Source organism: Mesoplodon densirostris, chromosome 4 (genome assembly GCF_025265405.1).
Source record: "Mesoplodon densirostris isolate mMesDen1 chromosome 4, mMesDen1 primary haplotype, whole genome shotgun sequence".
NCBI lineage: Eukaryota > Metazoa > Chordata > Mammalia > Artiodactyla > Ziphiidae > Mesoplodon > Mesoplodon densirostris.
The window spans coordinates 147,229,133-147,248,668 of record NC_082664.1 but is presented as its reverse complement, the minus strand read 5'-3'; the positions used below and the strand labels follow the sequence as shown (position 1 = coordinate 147,248,668).

General features: G+C 47.8%; 1 protein-coding gene and 1 non-coding gene across 2 annotated transcripts; one reads left to right on the top strand and one right to left on the bottom strand.

Annotated features, from left to right (window-relative positions):
• Positions 1–1,355: 1,355 nt before the first annotated feature.
• On the bottom strand, positions 1,356–18,847 carry VPS33B (VPS33B late endosome and lysosome associated). The gene is made up of 23 exons (XM_060097397.1): positions 18,410–18,847; positions 16,030–16,110; positions 15,611–15,672; positions 14,138–14,187; positions 13,875–13,942; positions 9,898–9,943; positions 8,730–8,824; positions 8,329–8,433; positions 7,832–7,928; positions 7,530–7,607; positions 7,105–7,178; positions 6,717–6,803; positions 6,463–6,553; positions 6,174–6,248; positions 5,865–5,929; positions 5,689–5,743; positions 4,485–4,531; positions 3,756–3,888; positions 3,061–3,134; positions 2,469–2,570; positions 2,238–2,313; positions 2,019–2,135; positions 1,356–1,724 (listed from the first exon to the last, which is right to left on the bottom strand). The coding sequence occupies exons 1-23, from the start codon at positions 18,503–18,505 to the stop codon at positions 1,645–1,647; spliced, it is 1,854 nt and encodes a 617-aa protein (XP_059953380.1). The 5' UTR covers positions 18,506–18,847; the 3' UTR covers positions 1,356–1,644.
• Positions 7,272–7,344, top strand: TRNAW-CCA (transfer RNA tryptophan (anticodon CCA)). The gene has a single exon. It is a non-coding gene; the product is annotated as a tRNA-Trp (tRNA).
• Positions 18,848–19,536: the final 689 nt, after the last annotated feature.

Sequence of the window (19,536 nt, the reverse complement as noted above, 5' to 3'; positions counted from 1 at the left end):
CCCAATTAAAAAAAAAAGACGTGGCAGCACTGTGGATTGGGCAACAGATAGGAGGCAGAGCTTGGGAGGGACAGTTTTGCAAAAGCCCAGGCCAAAAACAAGTACCTCTGCCATGGGGATGGTGAGAAGATGAACCAGAAGCATTTAGAAATAATGGGTAAGGGGACCAGCTGAATGTGGTGGATAAAAAGAAAAATATCTGAGGTCAAAGATATAATTTCTTTTTCTTCTTTTAATTTTTAAAATTTTATTTGTTTGGCTGCACTGGGTCTTAGTAGCGGCACGCGGGATCTTTGTTGCGGCATGTGGGATCTTTAGTTGTGGCATTCGAACTCTCAGTTGTGGCATGCATGTGGGATCCAGTTCCCTGACCAGGGATTGAACTCGGGTCCCCTGCATTGGGAGCACGGAGTCTTAACCACTGGACCACCAGGGAAGTCCCAAGGATATAATTTCTTGCATGAACAAAACTTGGGTAGATGATGAGAATGTCAATTAAGGAAACAGAGGAAGAGGAGCAGATTTAGGGATCCCAAGTGGGGACACGAGGTTCAGCGTGAGAGTTTATTTTTGACATGCTGAGTGTGAACTGCCCATGGAACGACCAGGTTGTAAATAATCGCGTGAATCTCAGCAGTGAGTGAGACAAAAGTTTGGGATGGGCAAGTGGATAACAATAAAGGACAGAGACAGGAGATGAAACAAAGGAGGATACACAGAGGAACCAAAGGAGATGGAAATGCAGCCTAGGAGAACGCAGGAGGACAAAAAAGTGTGTCATGGAAGCTGAATATGGGAATTACAAGAAGGTAAAGGGGATCACCAGTGAGATCAACTTAGAAGACGACCACTAATAGATGTGGTTAGTGTTCACAATTTTTAAAGGGTAAAGGGAAAGAAAGGTCACTAGAATCAGCACTTAGGAGGGCACTGGTAACCTTTACAGGAGCACAGTTTGCCAATGCCTGAAATTGCTCTAACAAGGGACACAATCTTTCATTCTGCAATAAGAAACAAAAGGCTTAAAATTCAAGCGACTCATTAAGTTAAAACAATAGCAAGCTCATTTTTTCTAAAGTGTAATGAACCACAGAATTTTAGAATTGGAAGGGTGCAATCATCTAACTGGTACTGATCATCTAACTAATCCTCATTTTATGGTTGAGGAAAGTCCAGTACAGTGCAAGTCTCAAGGAAGAACCAGACCAGTGCAAGTTTCAAGGAAGAACCAGACCAGGCCCAGAGCTACTACCCAGTCCAGGCCGTAGAGTACACGAAGCCCCTATGTAAAGCCCCCTCTGCTTCACCAGTAAACATGGAAGTGCCTGTCTAGAACTAAACATAATACTGATACATTGAGAGTAGAGGCTTTATTTACAATGATACTCAAACAGGATTTAGCAAAAGATCCTCTTCCTCCTTATCTCATCAGCATGGGCTGTACTTCATCAACAAAAAAGAAATATCCTGGGGGCAGGAAGTGAACTCTCTCCTCAGATATGTTCTCTAAATCCAAATAAGTTCCCTGCTCCCCGGCTCTTAGGAGCATAGTTGGTAGACATTTTATTAGCAGCTGGGATTCAAACTCCTGCATCCCACTGAGGAACATGTCCAGGGAAGACATCAACACTGGCCGGGAAAAGTTCAGGCTTTCACCTCACTCATGGCCTCCATAAGGCGAGCGCTGTTGGTGACTGCTGTCGTCAGAAAAATGAACCTGTACCCTAAGGAGTCAAAAGCACCACCATACATGACTGAGAGCAGATTTAAGCCCCTAACACCAGCCATGTCAAGCCCCTCCAGTTCCACGGCCCTGGCTGGGTCAGAGCACCAGTTTATAGTCATAGATGGGTCAGTGCCATGCTCCTGGGCACAGCAACTTGCCATGCTTGGTGGAACTGGGCTTCCTGCTATTCAGCCCACAGCAAGATGGCAGCAAGTGGTACCCAGAGGCCAGTAAAGAAGCCTTCCTGAGGGCTGCCCTTTGTCCCCCAGATCCCGCGGAAGCCTGATCTCACCTTTCTCTCTGCCCAGGAACCGGAGGGCTGAGATCTCAGAGAATGTGCAACCACCCAAGAACACCACCAAGATGAGGCGCAGGGACTCACTGGAAGCCTTGTCTTCCTTGGTCATGTCTGCAAAGACCAGACCAGACTCAGCTCTTCACCGGCACTACTGGATGATGCATCCAGCCCTCCTCTCATTTCACCCCGCCCCCACTGGGCAAGGCCACGCACCTGTGAATGCCAGCTCACTGCAGTTGAGAAGCCGCACCACTTCGTCCAGGCCCTGCCAGCTTTGCCGCTCCAGCACCTGGGAAGGCACAAGCGCTAGTTTCAAGTCTAGCAGCAGCCAGACTGTTACATTTCTTGCTAGTCCCTCAGGTAAGTTAAAAGTTGGGCCAGGCCAGGGACTAAGAGAAAGCAGAGAGCATGAAATATGAACAGGAGCGAGCCACTCGTTCTCACCTGCTCGATGATTCGGCAGCTGAGGGGCACGTAAGCACCACTGAACACATATGCCATGTCACGTGGCACTTTCAGATCATATTCGCCATCCACACGTGGGATCTAGAGGGCAAAGGGGACTGTATGAGGCAAGTGACCACTCAGCCCTCCAGTCCTTTACAGGGTCAGAGAAAAGCGGCATACCCCTAAGAACAGTTCTTACTTCAACTAAAGTGAGAACCAGCAATAGCCTTGGAGGAAAAAAAAAAAAAAAAGAATCCATAACCAAAGATGAAAGCTGTTCAGTGCCTGCTGATTCTCTTGAATGAGTTTCCATGCTTGCTGGAAAGAGGGACCCCTTCTGACCCTTCAGCGACATGGGACATGACTGTCACTGAAGCAGCACTTAGTGTATTCTCTGACATTGGTAGGTGTGAGTTACATGTTTATTAAATGAATGAAACTTTGTGCCTTGTCTCAATATTAAGCTCATGCTATAATGCTACCACACAAAAGGATCTTTCTAAAAACAAAATGACAGGTTTTTGTGGGTTCAAAGTACTTCACGAAAGACTGACCCCACTGCCTCCCCTGTCCACCCCGCTCTACATACCAAATTCAGCTTCTTGCTGATGGCGCGGAAATTGCTCCTCTTGGCCAGAGAACTGAAGGCATCAGTAATCTTTCCTGGGAAAGAAATCTGCGCTGGTTTCATCTAAGGTTTGTGGAGTAAGGATGCTGCCGCAGGTGATACCACTCAGGAAATGACAGGACCCCCTCTTCTCAAATAGCAGGACCTATCACATCTGAGGATCCCCCTCGAAGCCATTCACCTACAGTTCCCTGGAACTGATTAAGACAATCACCACCCTTCTCCCACCCGCAGTCTTCCTCCTCCTACAGGGTACCAGCCCTCTACTAAATGCAATCTACAGGGTGATCCTAGTTTACTGGTTAAGTGTACGGCCTTTGGAGTTAAATCTGACTTACTAAGGGGCCCTGAAGAAGTCACTTAACCTCCCTAAGCCTCGGTTTCCTCATGTGTAAAATGGAGATAATAAAACTTACCACATAGAAACTTTGTGAGGATTAAATGAGAAAGTGTATCTAAAAGGCTTAGCATGTCAGTGTTCAGTAACTGGAAGCTGCTCTTACAAGCAGAAGTAGTGGCAGTAAGGAGAGTAACAGTAAGGAATCACTTTCTCCTTCCCCAGCTCACTCTCTCCCCACCAGGGTGCTCTGCCTATTGAGAGAAGAGGCAACAACAGCCGAGGAGGGTGAAAGGGGTTACCTGCACTCCCTGCTCACCTGCAGCCTTGTCCGTCACCAGCTTGCTCACTTTACTCTCCACAGCTGTGAGGGTGTCCCCCGGGGCCTGCTCCGTTAGGAGCCCAGCTCGCCGCAGATTGGAGAAGGTTAGCAGGTGCTCGGGGCCATAGCTCTGAAGAAAATGCAATTCAGCTCTCTACCCAGCGTCCACCAAGGGCCTAGCACTGTTAGGTGATATGGAGGTGGGGGAGAGGAGGATTTTGCACTCTGTGTCCTGAACAGTGCACACGTGTTTGCGGGGAAGATTTTCATATCAGAAATCACCAAATGCCAAACAAAGAATAAAAGCAGCATGGAACAATTAAAGAGCACAGAAAGCTATCGATGTAAGGAGGTGGGGAAGGCTTCACAGAGGAGGTAGGACTTGAGAAGGATCTGGAAGGAAAGGTGTATTGACGCCTCGCAAGGTGCTAAATAAAGGGAGAGAGAATCCAGGAGTAAGAACTCACCACTGGGTCCAACAGCTGAATTGTTCAAATTCCCCCCGCACTGGCCACATAAGAGGGGAGGAGAGTGAAACAAGGGTAGTGGGAAGGGTCTCTGTGTGCTGAAAGGTGACCATCCCCACAACCTCTGAGAGGGAGGCCGCATGGGAACAGGAGGGTGATGGGGACAGGAAAGGGACTGTTTCTTCTTTTGCCTCTTTCGAAAATGTCCAATGACCTCCCTCCACCAAGTTCCCTCAAGAACACAGTCTCCTGGCCTTACCTGCAGATACTGGGTTTTCAGGGATCGGTAATCCTTGGGGATCAAACCTGAGGGTAAGGAAGAGAAAGGTTCATGAGCCAGTTGAGGTGCCCTAAAGTGTACATACAAACCAACCAACCAACCAACCAACCAACCAACCCTCATCCCCCCACCAAAAAAAAAAAACCCTAGTCAGAAGGAAGGAGTCAGTACATAACGTTAACCTTGCATCCTATGCAGTTGATTCTAAATTGACTCCTACATTTAAGCTTGCTTTTTGAAAGATATAGCCTGGATCTGTGAGTTCCAAGGAAGAGCCCCGAGGAAGGGACACCGAAACGAAAGCTAATCTAATCCGTAGTGGGGGGTGGGATGCGGCAGGACGGAGGACAAGGGCCTTCCCGTGCATTTCTCCCTGGCTATGGGCCAGTTTTCTGGGGAACTGCTCAACAGCTAGTGGGGAATAGGAAAAGTGTTCTAATGAGTTCCCAAAGTGCAGTCTTAGATGTTTTTCTCCACAGAGGTAAGAAGAAATGGACTTCCAACTACAATGAAGGGGATTTAGAATAAGCAAGTAACGTCTTTGGGTAGAAAGCAACCTTAAAGAATATTTGCTGGGCTTCCCTGGTGGCGCAGTGGTTGAGAGTCCGCCTGCCGATGCAGGGGACACAGGTTCGTATCCCGGTCCGGGAAGATCCCACATGCCGCGGAGCGGCTGGGCCCGTGAGCCACGGCAGCTGAGCCTGTGCGTCCGGAGCCTGTGCTCCGCAACGGGAGAGGCCACAACAGTGAGAGGCCCGCGTACCGCAAAAAAAAAAAAAAAAGAATATTTGCCAACTGGAAGACTTCAACACTCATAACAAGTTGCCATGAAAGGTTTCAGAATCTGAGCTTTAATAATGTTTATGAAATTGGTTTTTCCTGGACTGTATCTTGATCATGAAATCTTGTTGCGGGTAGGAGGCCAGATGGAATGATGAGAGAAATGCCGTTCAGCTCTACCTCTCTGCAGTCCTACGATGGGACAGGCCGTGTGCCGGGGGCGTTGGGGAGGGTGGATGTGGTCCTGTTTAGGGCTGGAACAATAAATTACCTTATGACCTGGGGATGTTTCACCCAAAACAAAAGCTGCTTTATTTTACAGGGGAAAGAATCCACAAGATTACAGGGAACTATCCCTAAGTTACAGCTTTTCAATCTGGCGTCTTTGGTCCCTGGGGCTCACCATTCTCAGTGATGGACAAAAGGCACATGAGGCGAAGGCTTTCTATGGGTGACACCTGCACAGGAAGAAAGAGTCAAGGAGAATTCAAGTTTCATAACACACGCTCTCTCCTCTTGCTTCCGCTTGAGCCCCACCTCTAAACGCTGTTCCCAATATCTCCCCCCTTCCTGCCTCACCTGCCGGTCTATGTGCTCTTCAATGTAGTTGGTGCTCTCACGGATGCTGAAGCCCTCCAGCAGCGCTGCAAATAATCAGAGGAGAGCCTGTTACTGGGGGAGCGGCTCAGCTGTTGCCATCTATGCTAATGGGCGTCTGTCTCCCCATCTCTTTCTTCATCCTTGGGGTGGGTTAAGGGGGCCCCAGGGCTTCTAGCAGGAACCAACATTCCACACAGCCAGTGTCAGCTGGAAAGAGCCAGAGAGCATCTTTTCAGGGAGGGCTGGGGCTGGGAGCCAGGGAAGCAGAAGCAGAAGTAGCCAAGTCACCATGCTCAGTCTTGATGAGCTCCTGGAAGTCCTGCTTGGTTTTCTTCTTCATGATGGATTCACAGGCCCCGATATCTGCAGACAGGACAAAAGGGGAGCTGACATATTCCTGGTTCTGGAAGAATGTCTCTTTATTGTCCAGAAGAATAAGGACCTCTTAAGGCAAAGTGCAGGAGCACTTTTTTCCACTTTAGACCAAAGAAGAGCACTATTTTCCAAATGAACAGGGATCTCCTCCCAGATCTCCTCTGCAGGGTTCCCCTTGCCCTACCCTCAAACTGAAACCTACGGAGACTCAGCAGGCGGTGCTCCTGCTTCAGTCCCTTGAGCTCCTGGGACACGAAGTTCTTCATCTGCTTGATGTCCATGCCTCTCCGGCGCTGTGGGGACATTCCCATGAGGTCAGCCCCTCTGCCCTCAGATGTGAGCAAACACTACCCTCCCTCAGTTCCCACCCACTTTAGCATCAGAAGGGGAGCCAAAGGGCAGCAGCCTGGGGAGTCACTGAGGAAACAGACGGAGGACCCGGGCTGGGAGCCTCACGTCATACTGGGCCTGCAGGTTCCGGGCCTTCTGGCTCAAGAAGCCAAAGACATTGGAGAAGTGCTCGTTACGAATCTCATTAAACACCTGCAAGGGGAATAAGACAGGAACAAATTACTATACAGACGCATACCTCGTTCCTTCCTGCCTCATCAGGGTAACAACAGCACAGGGAGAGGGCTCAGCTATTCTAGCAGAAATACAAAGAAAGCTGAGCTGGTATCAGTAAGGACATGTCAAATCCCTGCTATGTGCTCTGGGTTGTGCTCTTAACTGACAAGGTGTCCCTCTCTCCTGGGCACTCGGCCTCTCCTCCCAGAGCCGGGGCCCGCAGCCTCATGGTGGCAGTGGCCCTGGGGAAATCCTCTGCCGCCACCCATGTGCTCACCTTGTCCTCGGCGTTGAGCAGCACCTTCAGACTCTTGTCAGAGGATGTGACTTCTGGGCCAAAGTCAACACTCCCTTTGAGAGCAGAGGAAACAGCTATGAGGATCTCTGATGAGTCCCTCCTTCCCCTCCCTTTCCGGAACTGCCATTAAAGGTCCCCCAGGGATTTCCCTGGTGGTCCAGTGGTTAGGACTCTGAGCTTCCAATGCCAGGGGCCCAGGTTCCATCCCTGGTCAGGGAACTAAGATCCCACAAGCCACGGGGTGTCGCCAAAAAAAAAAAAAAAAAAAGATTTAAACGTTCCCCCAAACTATTTGGAAGGCAGCAGTTCACTCCAAGCCTGGGTGTCTCCCACAAGTCCTGCACCCTCACCATGGGAAGCCCCAGGAGATGAGGACCCCTCCGTCTCGCCGAGATGCCACTTACCACACTTGACGCGGAAGGTGTCATCCACCAGGCCCTCGTAAACCACCTGGGAGCAAAGTGCCGTCACAAAGTCCACGTCTGAAACCGAGATCCCCGACCGTGAGGGTCTTCCCCGATGCAGCATCCCACCCAGTTTGCTCAGTATCCGCTGAAGTGCCTTCCATGGGGCCCAAGTGCCCACGGCCCCAGTCAAAGCTGGCACTCACAGCCTCAACTTGAGGATCCCAGCTGTGCCACCATGTTTCCCATATTCCCGTATCTTCTAGGGTCGAGAGACGAGAGGAGTGCTGAGCATACTTCACCTCTGTCCAGGAGAAAGACATGTCCAATCTCTGGCCTTCGGCCCTTGGTTTCACCATCCTCCTCCTCTTCCAGTTTCCTCCACAATTCATGTGACATCTGCCAGGGCCCAAGACATTTGCAATCTTATGTCCAGGTCCCTTGTGCAGCCCCACGCCTACAGAACCCAACCCCTTTCCATGTGATCCTTCTCCTTGACCCCAAGAGAGGAGCTAATTATTAACAATATTACCTCTTCTACTCCCACCTGTTCCTAGCCCTCCCCATCCTGCCCCACACCAGTGAAGGAGTCTTTCTGCCCACAAAGATTTAGGGATGCTACCCAGAGGTCCTGGGTTCTTGCCATTCTGTTAGCTACACAAGTTCTCCCCTCTGGGGACCTACTCTGGAGCAATGAAAGCAAGGTAAAGAATATAGCTCACATCCCAGATGCCCATGAACAATCCTTGGTGGTTAGAAAACAAGTGAATAGGGGCTATCAGGACACAGAACTGCTCACCTTAGCACACCTGCCAATTCCATAGCAGTTAGGGAAGGGTCCATAGAGCGTGCTGAGGAGGTGCAAGGCCTGTGCCACAGTGTTGATCCAACACTGATCTCCTTCCTGCAGGGACCACATGGGCCACAAAGATATGGATCAACCCGACAGATCCATCTGGAAAGTGGATAGGCCTAGAAGCCCTGAGCAGAAAGGCAGGGTCTGGGCAATGCTTGCAAAAGTCCATTTTCATTGGCCCCAAAGGAAGCCCCATGAACCTCAAGCAGTGGTATTCGTCTCCAAATTACTATCACTCATGATAAATTATGAGTTGGATGAAGGTTGAATCCATATTTCTAGCCCACAGGACCCCATGACTGTCCCGACTCCTTGATGCCAAGACTCAAGGGCCCTGCATTTACCAGGAAGTAGTCCCTGAAAAATTCTGGTAGTTCCATGCTCAACAGATCCACATCAAGAGGCAACAAAGAGAAGGCCCATTCGTCACAGCTCACATCTGTGGGTACAGAGAGCATCAGCCTCCCTGCCGAAGGCACGTGGCTCCACATTAAGAGGGAAGCTCCACTACAGCCATGCAAAAACTCCTGAGTGCCTGCCACACGCCAGGTACTGCACTGAGCATGGGATGCTCAGAGATGAATAAGATACAGTCTCTGCCCGGAAGGGGCTTACAGGCTGATAAGGAAAGGAGACATGTACGTAACAGCCTGTAATACAGTGGGATCAGTGGTGTGTTTTCATTAGAGTGCCGACCAAAAGTGCTGATGAAACACTCCTTCATTTATGCAACACTGGACAAATACTGACGGAGAGCCACATATGTACGGTGCTAGGCTAAATACTGGGGACATGGTGGTAAACAGAATGGACATGCTCCTGACTTCTGGAGCTGACAAGGTAGTGAGAGAGTACACACCAGACAAATTTAACTACAGTTATATGCTCCAAAGAAGTAAAACAGCAACCTATGAGCACAAATATTTCAGGGATCTAACTTCAACTACAGGTACAGGAAAGACTTCCCTAAAGAAGAGACATTTGGCTTAGAATTTGAGGATGATTTGTGTGGGCAAAAAGCTGTAGGGTGAGGAATATTCTAGGCAACAAGAACAGGTGTGTGAAGTCCCCATGGCTGGAGGGTAGTGAGTCAGGAGAGAGGAGTGGCACGTGATGAGGCTAAAGGGCCAGGAAGGGGCCAGACTGTAGAGGCGCAGGAGGCCGTGCTGAGGATCCTGGGCTTTATTCTGAGCCACTGCAGGATTTCCAGTAGGGAGGACGGTGACCATGTTTGTGTTGCACGGAAGATGGAGTGAGGAATACACACAGGAGGGAAGGCACGAGTTTTGCTTGTGGGAGTCTTGGGAGGTAAAAAGACAGCATCGGTGATTTTCAACCATAGCCCCACTAGTATTCTAATTTGGGGTCTTCCTTCCCATTCTCAGGACCCTCTCCTCCTGCTAGGCCAACAGGAATGAGGCAGGGAAAAGGAGGAGATGGGGACGGGGAACAACCATCACGGCCTTCCTCCACACGTCCTCCCCCTTTCCACTCATATCCGTCTCCTCTCACCTCCATAGATGCCCTCTTCCTCAAGCACCATCTCGCATGCATAAAACTGAAAGAGAAAGGGAAGCTTATTAGTAATCCCCTCCTCCATTCTTTCCATTTCTCTGGAGTTCCTCTGTGGTCACTGATGAGGACCATAATTATTGAACCCAGTGAAAAAGACAAGAGAACCCAGACTCTTAGATCTAGAAAGGACCACTGGAATCATTGGCCCAACGCTTTGTTTCCTTTTCAGCCATTTCATTCATTTATTAAGTCAGTTGCTTTTTTCTCCCTGATTGACTGGAAAAGCTTTACAAAGGAGAAGGTATTCAGCTGTCATGGAAGGGTGGGTCTCTGCAGGCAGAGACGGGAAGCCGGGCGTGACAGTGCTACAGAAACAGAGGAGGAGGAGCAGGTGGAGGTAAAAAGCACTGGTGTGGAGAGAGCAGGGATGGAGTTCTGGTTAGGACATGTCCATGGGACCTCTGCAGACACCGAGGGAGGTCTGGACAGACAGCCTTGGGGGTTAAAGGCACATACACTGCATTTAAAGTGGATAGCTTGTCCAAAAGAACACACAGAGAGAGGACAGCTTAGGACAGGACTCTATGGAACCAAAATTAAAAGGGTGCACAGTCCAAGACCAGGCAGAGAAGACCGAGAAAGAATACATAGAGAGGTGAGACTAGGAGAAAACAGCACCCCTAAATAGCACCTCTAAAGGCAGAGTTTCAAGGAAGAATGGGCAACAGTCTCAAATGCCAGAGAAGTTAAGTAGGAAGAGCATGACATAGACATCACTGGATTTGACAACGGAGATCTTAGGCAACTAGATTAAAAGGTGAAGGTTGGGGCTTCCCTGGTGGCGCAGTGGTTGAGAGTCCGCCTGCCGATGCAGGGGACACGGGTTCGTGCCCCGGTCTGGGAGGATTCCACATGCCGCAGAGCGGCTGGGCCCGTGAGCCATGGCCGCTGAACCTGCTCATCCGGAGCCTGTGCTCCGCAACGGGAGAGGCCACAACAGTGAGAGGCCCGCATACCGCAAAAAAAAAAAAAAAAAAAAAAAAAAAAAAGGTGAAGGTGGGGTCTTCCCTGGTGGCGCAGTGGTTGAGAGTCCACCTGCCGATGCAGGAGACACGGGTTCGTGCCCTGGTCCGGGAAGATCCCACATGCCGCGGAGTGGCTGGGCCCGTGAGTCATGGCCGCTGAGCCTGCGCATCCGGAGCCTGTGCTCCGCAACGGGAGAGGCCACAACAGTGAGAGGCCTGCGTACCGCAAAAAAAAAAAAAAGGTGAAGGTGGATGTGGGGAAGCAGAAGCAGTGGCAGCAGATAATTCTTCAGTCTGGCCACAAATTAAGGGAGAGTCGCTGTCAGGGACAAGAGATGAGGAGAGAGAACTGTTTAGAAGGGATAGATATGGTTGAAGATATAAAAGAGTCTACTTGATGAAGCAAGAGAGTGGAGAAAGCAGGCAGGGATGGGGCCAAGAACACAGGTGAGCCTCCACTTAGATGGCGAAAGGCCAGTGTCTCGTCCTCCTTTTTTATTTTTTGTAAATTATTTATTTTTTATTTTATGTTTTTTTGGCCATGCTGCATGGCTTGTGGGGATCTTAGTTTCCCAACCAGGGATTGAACCCCCACCCTTGTCAGGGAAAGCGCAGAGTGCTAACCACTGAACCACCACGGAATTCCCTCATGCTTCTTTGAGACAGGTGGGAAAAGGGTGAAATATTTGGAGGTAATGAGGAAGAAAGTTGAGGGCACTTCTGTCTGATAATGATGATGACAATAATCGTGGATGTGTATTATTTGTTTCACATGTACTAGGCATTGTTGTCAGTGTTTTAAAAGCATTACCTCTCTTGATCCTCATAATTCTATGAGGTGTGGAAGATTAATGCTATGTGCTCCTTACTTTATGGTTACACAGAAGAGTCCTATTCATCCCTCATTCATTTATGTCAGTAAAACTGAAATCCTACAGGGCTACTTTTTTTTTTTAATTAATTAATTAATTTTATTAATTTATTTTTGGCTGTGTTGGGTCTTCGTTGCTGTGCGCGGGCTTTCTCTAGTTGTGGAGAGCAGTGGCTACTCTTCGTTGCGGTGCACGGGCTTCTCATTGTGGTGGCTTCTCTTGTTGTGGAGCATGGGCTCTAGGCGCTTGGCTTCATTAGCTGTATCACGCGGGCTTCAGTAGTTGTGGCTCACAGGCTCTAGAGCACAGGCTCAGTAGTTGTGGTGCACAGGCTTAGCTGCTCCGCAGCATGTGGGATCTACCTGAACCAGGGCTTGAACCCGTGTCCCCTGCATTGGCAGGTGGATTCTTAACCACTGTGCCACCAGGGAAGTCCCTACAGGGCTACTTTTAATGCTAACTAATGGAACTCCATAGCCCAGTTTGAAAACACTCAATCTTCATAATTAACAAAGGGAGTCTCAGGAAGAGAGAGAAAATTCCTCTTCCCTACAGCAACTAAGGAAGACACTGTCCTGTAATGGAAAATTAGGTCAAAAACTTTGATTAGATAGGGTGTTAGAAAGAAAAAAATTCATTAAAATATCATTTTTTTTTCTGTGTGATATGGAGGCTTGTAGCATTATTTGAAACTGTTACCAACTTGTTCTATTCCCTGTTTAAACAAATCTGTCCTTGGAAGTATAATTTGAAAAAAAGGTTCTTGTAAGACTCCCAAAACTAGAGATTACTGCTATAGCTCCTTTAATAACATTCAAAAGTAACCTCTAATTCTGATCTGTTATTTTACTCAATAATTTTCTTGCCCTGGTAATAATGCTACACTTGATATATTTGTATTCCTAAACAGGATTAATAGCTGTAAGACTGTGCTATCAATCTTCAAATGATCTTCAAAGGAAGATCATTGGTTCTTTCCTCTTATTCCTTTTAAATGATGAGAAAACAATATAAGCCTATGATTCCTCTAGACTTCTTAACAGAAACTGAAAGTCATCTCACTTAAAAGAGATAAGTACTATTATCAACTCCATTTTATAGATGAGAAAACTGAGACACAGAGCAGTTAAGTAACTTATCCAAGATCACACAGGTAATAGGTGCTAAAGCATGGATTCACAGCCAGACAGTTTGGCTTCAGTGTCTTTAGTCTTACCTACTGCTTCTATTTTCTTTAGAATTTTCTTGGGAAAATTGCAAAGGAATAAATCCCTGTCCTTTCAACTTTAATTTCTACCTGCTCTAAGTGTGGCATGCACTACTTGGTATAACTGTATAGTCCTACGATGGGCAATGTATAGACCTGGTACATCATTCCTCCCAATCAATCAGGTTGAGGATGTACCTACAATGCACCCCGTTGATGTGGGGATGACAGGGAAGCTTGATGGAATCGAGAAATGGAGATACTATGACAGATCACCTAACACTTACTGCAGTTATTGAGGTAAAGATGGAAGAAACCTAGCCTGGCTATGCTAATTCACTATGTGACTGGAGGCTTCAGTTCCCTCAGCTGCTCCAAGCTTAGAGACCATTTTACTGCACCCTGTGTAAGAAAAACCTCTTCCAAAGTACACTGGTATGGTTCTGATAACCCAAGGGCAGCCCAGCCACATGCCTTCGATGAGCATGGGGTGGGGGGTGAAGATTTATTGTGTTTGTTATTAAAGGGATATAGGGAGAAAGTCATTGAAAAGCCATAACATTGTGCACCATTACTATATAGGAACTGGTGTTAGGAGGGATACATAGCAGGCTCTACTTCAAAAATGTCAATATTTTCACTTAAAGAAATCTATGTAGAGGACACCTCTCACAACTGTACAATCTATATTCAGGGCAATTTGATGACAGACTCTCTGCTACCTTAATAAAAAGACAGTGACAGGTATTTTGCTCAGTCACCTATAATTTGCTTTGAGGGAGATAGAGCTATATAGTGTCGGCCCCTTACCCCTTCCTAGTCCCGAATCCTGTTCTACCCTATGTCATTTCCACCAGGGTCCAAACTCACCTTCTGAGGACTGAAGATCACTTTGTATTTCCGAGTTCGGCCAGCCATTTTGTCAGCATTGACGAGATCTACAGACAGAAAGGATGCAACTCGAAAGCCATGGACCTTTGTTAGACTAGAAGCAAGGAAGCAGAGAGCCTCCACGAGGAGTATGGCCTACCCAAACAATTCTTTTCTTATTAAAGGGTTCTTATGGTCAAGGTCTTTAGATCTTCCCACCCTTTCCCAGGTCTTGGTTATAATGAACACCATGGCACACTCACTGGCAATGTACCGCATATTCTTGATGCGAGGTCTGACCAAGAAGCACAATCTATGGGAGAGAAGGGGAAAAAAACCTCAGTGAAGAAAAATCATGAAGTTGGTGATAGCAGCTTAGAAGAAACTTAAACAATGCCAACTCTTTCACCATTTGCTACAGTTCTCACCCCAGCCAAAGCCCTGCCAGCTCTTTTGGCTCATCACATACCAAACACACAAGACCCAGGACTTCCCTGGTGGCGCAGTGGATAAGACTCTGCACTCCCAATGCAGGGGGCCCAGGTTCAATCCCTGGTCAGGGAACTAGATCCCACATGCATGCTGCAACTAAGAGTTAGCATGCCACAACTAAGGATTCCTGGAGCCGCAGCTAAGGAGCCCGCCTGCTGCAACTAAGGAGCCCGCCTCCCACAACTAAGACCTGGTGCAACCAAACAAATAAATAAATAAAAAATTTTAAAAAATATGAGTATATAATTAAGAGTTTAAACACACACACACACACACACACACACACACACAAGACTCCCCTCGATAAAACAGGTGTATCATGGTGGGCTGGGGGCACTTATTGGCCTTATGGTGGACCCAGGAGTTCCTGCTCTCAAATAATTTACAGTATATTGGGCAAAATAAGACGCACATATGTATGGAGTATATTAACAATCAAGTGTTAAAAAACAATACAAGAAAGTATATAAAATAGTGTTCTTCAAATTGGGGTTCATGGATGTATTCTCCATGTATCTAGAATTTTCTCCTCTAAGGGAGCATGTACGTTACTTAAATTGAGAAGTATTAAAAATAAAAACACCAGACAACAGGCAGGATGTGACTGTGTACCAGGTGAACAGGACAAACACTGAACCCCACGCAAATCCAGAGGAGGAGAAAATCACCCCGGAATGGCAACTGAGAGCTGCGTGGAGGCGGGGGAGCTGGATTCTGAAGGCTGGATATTTGTCGCAAGAACAGTGAGGAGAGGAGAGAATTTCAGGCAGAGTGGGTGGAGTGGCCAAAAACACGGAGGTATGTGTGCAGAGCTTGGAAGCACGCAAAAGTGCGAGCTGAAAAGTGGGGACGTGAAAGAGGCCAGGGTGGAAAGCGGGTGAGAGGCCTCCCTGGAGGCAGCCTTGAAATCTATGACGAACAATGAGGACCTCACTCGGTAAGTAAGGGAAGCCTTGAAGGTTCTTCAGCAGAGCCCAGTGAAAATATTTTTGAAAGATTAATCAATCTGGTTAGAGATGGTAGATTGGGTTAAAGAGAGAAGAGGACAAGGGAGGGAGGAACCGCAGAAAGGGAGACCAATTAAGAGGCTAAAGCATAACCTAAGGATGAAATTGTAAAAGAGGAGGGAAGTGAACCATGTCACAAACATCATGGTGCCAGATCTCGGCCAAGGACCGATCAAAGGCAAATGTGTAGGGACCTCCTCCAGCTTGGAGCCGAGACAGAGTCTCCCAGACACTCACTGTTCGCTGGAGCTGAAGGCTGGCTTGTTCTCCACTTTGTACAGCTTGTCTACTTCATGTTGCTACAGAGAGAATCCAACAAAACAATGGACATAAGTGTGCTTGGAAACCCAAAGCCTGATACAATGACAAGGGTCTTCTGGAAGGGCTCCCTCCTATTTACACTAATTCTAGCAGTCAAAGTACCTCCCTGACAACCATCCCACTGAACCTTCCTCAAACTGTCAATAGAAAACCCCAAAATAAAACAATTCAAAAACAATACAAAGAGTATCAATCCCCCCTTGTCACCGTAACTCTGCCATTCCCTATTTACCCTCTAAGGGTGGTCACTCTTCAGTAATATGTACTGTTCATCAAAAGAAAAACTGCTTAATAGGAAAGAAGGGCCTGATCCACATGGGGAAAGGGGCAGGTACCTTTAGGATGGAGACATTAGCGATTCGATCCAACGGGCTCATGAGATCGGCCTCAATGAACAAGTCCTTTCTTCCTGGAAGCTGAAGGAGACACAGTATCTTGGGTTACTCTCAGGTCACACAAGCTCCCTCGGCTGACAGCTCATCCAGCCATCCATTTAACAGAAGCACAGTCTCTGAGTTGGAAGGGCACTAGACCTCATCTACCCCAGCACCTTATTTATTACCTATATCCACAGCTGACATTTCTCTACATATTCACCTATTTTGTCTTCTCATTTTCTGTACCAGTGGAAAGATATTTCACCTTCTTTCTAAGGTTAAGTCCTTGTCACTCAACCCTCCTGCTCGCCTATGACCTTGTTCTACATCATTGCTCCTCTACTGCACTGTCTCTTCCACTCCGTCTCCTGATAACCCAATCGATTTCCTGCTGAACGAAGCCAAACGAAACAAAACCGCACCATGTATCCTCCAGCCCCTCAACTAACTGCCAAATATCTCTTTAAATGGCATTTTTCTTCTAATTACAAAAATAACCTATGTTCGGGCTTCCCTGGTGGCGCAGTGGTTGAGAGTCCGCCTGCCGATGCAGGGGACACGGGTTCGTGCCCTGGTCCGGGAAGATCCCACATGCCGCGGAGCGGCTGGGCCCATGAACCATGGCTGCTGAGCCTGCACGTCCAGAGCCTGTGCTCCGCAACGGGAGAGGCCACAACAGTGGGAGGCCCGCGTACCGCCAAAAAAAAAAAAAAGTCAGGTGTAAGGAAATAACCACAGGACTCAGCAACTGGTTTAGTTAAGTGTGAGGAGGGAAGAAGAGTCAAAGATGATTCTGAGGTTTCAAGCCTGAATAGCAGTGCCCATTAATAAGAATTAAGTCAGAGGAAGTTAGTTTGAAGAGGACATTACTGCACAGAAATCCACTCTGGCCACGTTGAGTCACCCTTGTGGGCAGCTCTTCCTCAGGTCATTCTATTTACAAGTTTTTATCCTTGGTCTCATTTACTCTCTTTCATGGAGATCTCACCTGAACTAGTGGTTCTAACTAGCATCTCTTTTCAATTCCTCAGACATTTGTTGGGTGTCTTTCATGTGCCATCATTGTGCTACCACTACAGGACATATTACAGAGAAATAAAATATGGTCCCACATCCCCTGAGGTTCTCCCAAGTCCCCATCTTTATCCTAGCTGCAATTCTACCTTTCTATCTTCTGATGTTACAAGCAGTATTTCCTCCTAGCATCTTAACTTCATCCTACCCAAACCCAAACTACTCAACTTCCCCCACCAAAACTGTTCCTCTTTCTAATTTTTTTCTCATTTCTATTCAATGTTCATGTAACAAATATTTATTAAGCACTTGCTAAGTGCCTGACTCTAAGCTTGGTACTCACTAGGTATACATGTTGAACAAAATAGGTATGTCCCTGTCCTCAAGGACCTTCCAATCTAGTGGGGAATATGAACATTAAACAAAAGACTATATACGTAATCCATTAAAATTACAGTAATAGCATTACTTTCTTATTAGCTCAAGTTAAAAATGTCAAACTCAGCTTTGCTCCTCCCTTAACCTTTACGACCAATCAATGTCTCTGAGTCTTTGACTCAAAAAAACCCATCAATTCTTTTCATTTCTACTGCCACTAATTTTGTGTGGGCCTTTATTACTCCAGTCTGATCTATGGTCTCCTCACTGGCCTTCTTGTTTTGCCCATTTATCCAACTTCACTATGGCTATTAGAATCATCTTCAAGTATTGTTTCATGTCACATATTGGGGAAAATTTTTCAGTAGCTGCCTAATGCCTATTGTGTAACTTCTCATCCCTCTCTTCTCTGTATTACATGCCTGTCCTTCCCTGGTTCCTCAACTTTGCTCCTACCGGTCCATCTGCCTGGAACATCCTCTCCCATCTCCAAGGAAAATATGCTCATCTTCACACTCCAGCCCCTTGAAACTCCTAGATCACTCCAGCTAGAAATGATTGTTTCAGGCACTCTAGCTATCACTCGTTCACCACATGATACCCTGTGTGTGGTAATTTGTGTTTCATACTGCTCCCACTGGAACGTAGGAACCCTAAGGACAAAGTTGTCTTAACCATCTTTCCATCCCCAGTGGTGCCTGGCACTAGTGGTGTCTCCCTTGTCTGTATGAAAAAAAAGGGGGGGGGGGCGATTTCCATTAACTCTCTGGCCAGATCGTCCCAAGTTTTCCTCCCTGAGTGCTTCATTTTGGACCTGCCACAGAAGCTCCAAGGACAATACCAAGGGCCAAGAGCAAGACCAAGGGAGCTCAGTAAGAAAGAACTATGCATCCAGTGAGTGCTGGCTGTTGATACAGTAAAGGCCCCCAGCGTGGCAGGCACTGACCTGCTCCAGCAGATAGATGAGCTGGTCTCGGGCCAGCCTCTTGAGCATGGAGAAGTCAGGCAGCTCTGGGGCATCCGGCCGATGGGGAAAAGCCATGGCAGTGGTCACCTGGGCCGCAGGGTGGAAGAAGGGGGACGCCCTCCGCTCTGAGAAGGCCGGCAGCACCCCAGGGTAAGCGCAGGATGGCTCTCCTTCAGGTAAGGTCACGGACTTCGAAAGAGCCCCCGAAGGGGCCCTCGCTCCTCAGCCACACTGGAGCCACCTCCCGGCCGGACAGCCGCACCCTCGGGGAACCTCGCCTCAGGCCTGCAGCCACTTTGTCCCACCCCACCCCTCCCGGTCCACTCTGCCGGTCCGCAGGATCTGGGTCTACACCTACAGAGATAACCGCCTCCTGCCAAAGAGAGCGACGACTTCCTAGACCTCCCGGAAGTCCCGTGCACTCGCCCAGCGCTCAGCGTACCCGGAAAAGGACGGCGTCCTGGAAGGGACATTTAAAAACGAGCGGCAACGCGTCAAGGTTCAGTTTCATTCCTGACCAGAAGCGAGTGTTCCTGTGATAAAAAAAATTATACCTTAAACTAACTTTGAAGGGTACACCCAATTCTCCTAGCTCACTCAAGCAAGCGTTGGGCACTTGCTCGATTTTCAGAACTTGGTGAAATCGGCGAAACCAACTCGGAATCCGGAGAGCATTGATCACTGAGGATCTGGGCTGTCAATCAAATCTACTCCACAAATTTAGCTGCAAGCTGGGAGCTCTCTCGCTTCCGAACTGCGGGAGGCCAGACGCGTGGAGATGCGGGGCAGGTGTGAGGGGAGAGAAGAGGAACGCGTTAGTAGCCAGTGGAAGCCAAGTCTCGCCAGCTGTGACCTTTCAATACCGGAGTTTTGACTCATTAATGCCCTTCGTGGGAAAATGGGTAAATAAACTGTAGCATATTCATACAATAAAAATAACTGAATAAATGAAAGAAGCCAGACACGAGAGTGGCATCTGTATGCCATTTATATCAGGTTCTCGAACAGGAAAAACTATAGTGAAAAATTTCAGAAAAGTGATTGACTTTTGGGATGAAAATTGGGAAGAAAATTAGGGAATTTTCAGGGGTCATGGTAAAGATCTA

Bases quoted from the DNA above. Each gene is read 5' to 3' on its own strand.
- VPS33B (XM_060097397.1), bottom strand. From the start codon at position 18,505: ATGGCTTTTCCCCATCGGCCGGATGCCCCAGAGCTGCCTGACTTCTCC. The intron at 3,135-3,755 runs GTGAGCAGGGAG...TTTCTTTCCCAG, and splicing joins GGTGACGGACAAGGCTGCAG to GAAAGATTACTGATGCCTTC. The intron at 2,571-3,060 runs GTATGTAGAGCG...TTTGCCCTCTAG, and splicing joins TCAGCAAGAAGCTGAATTTG to ATCCCACGTGTGGATGGCGA.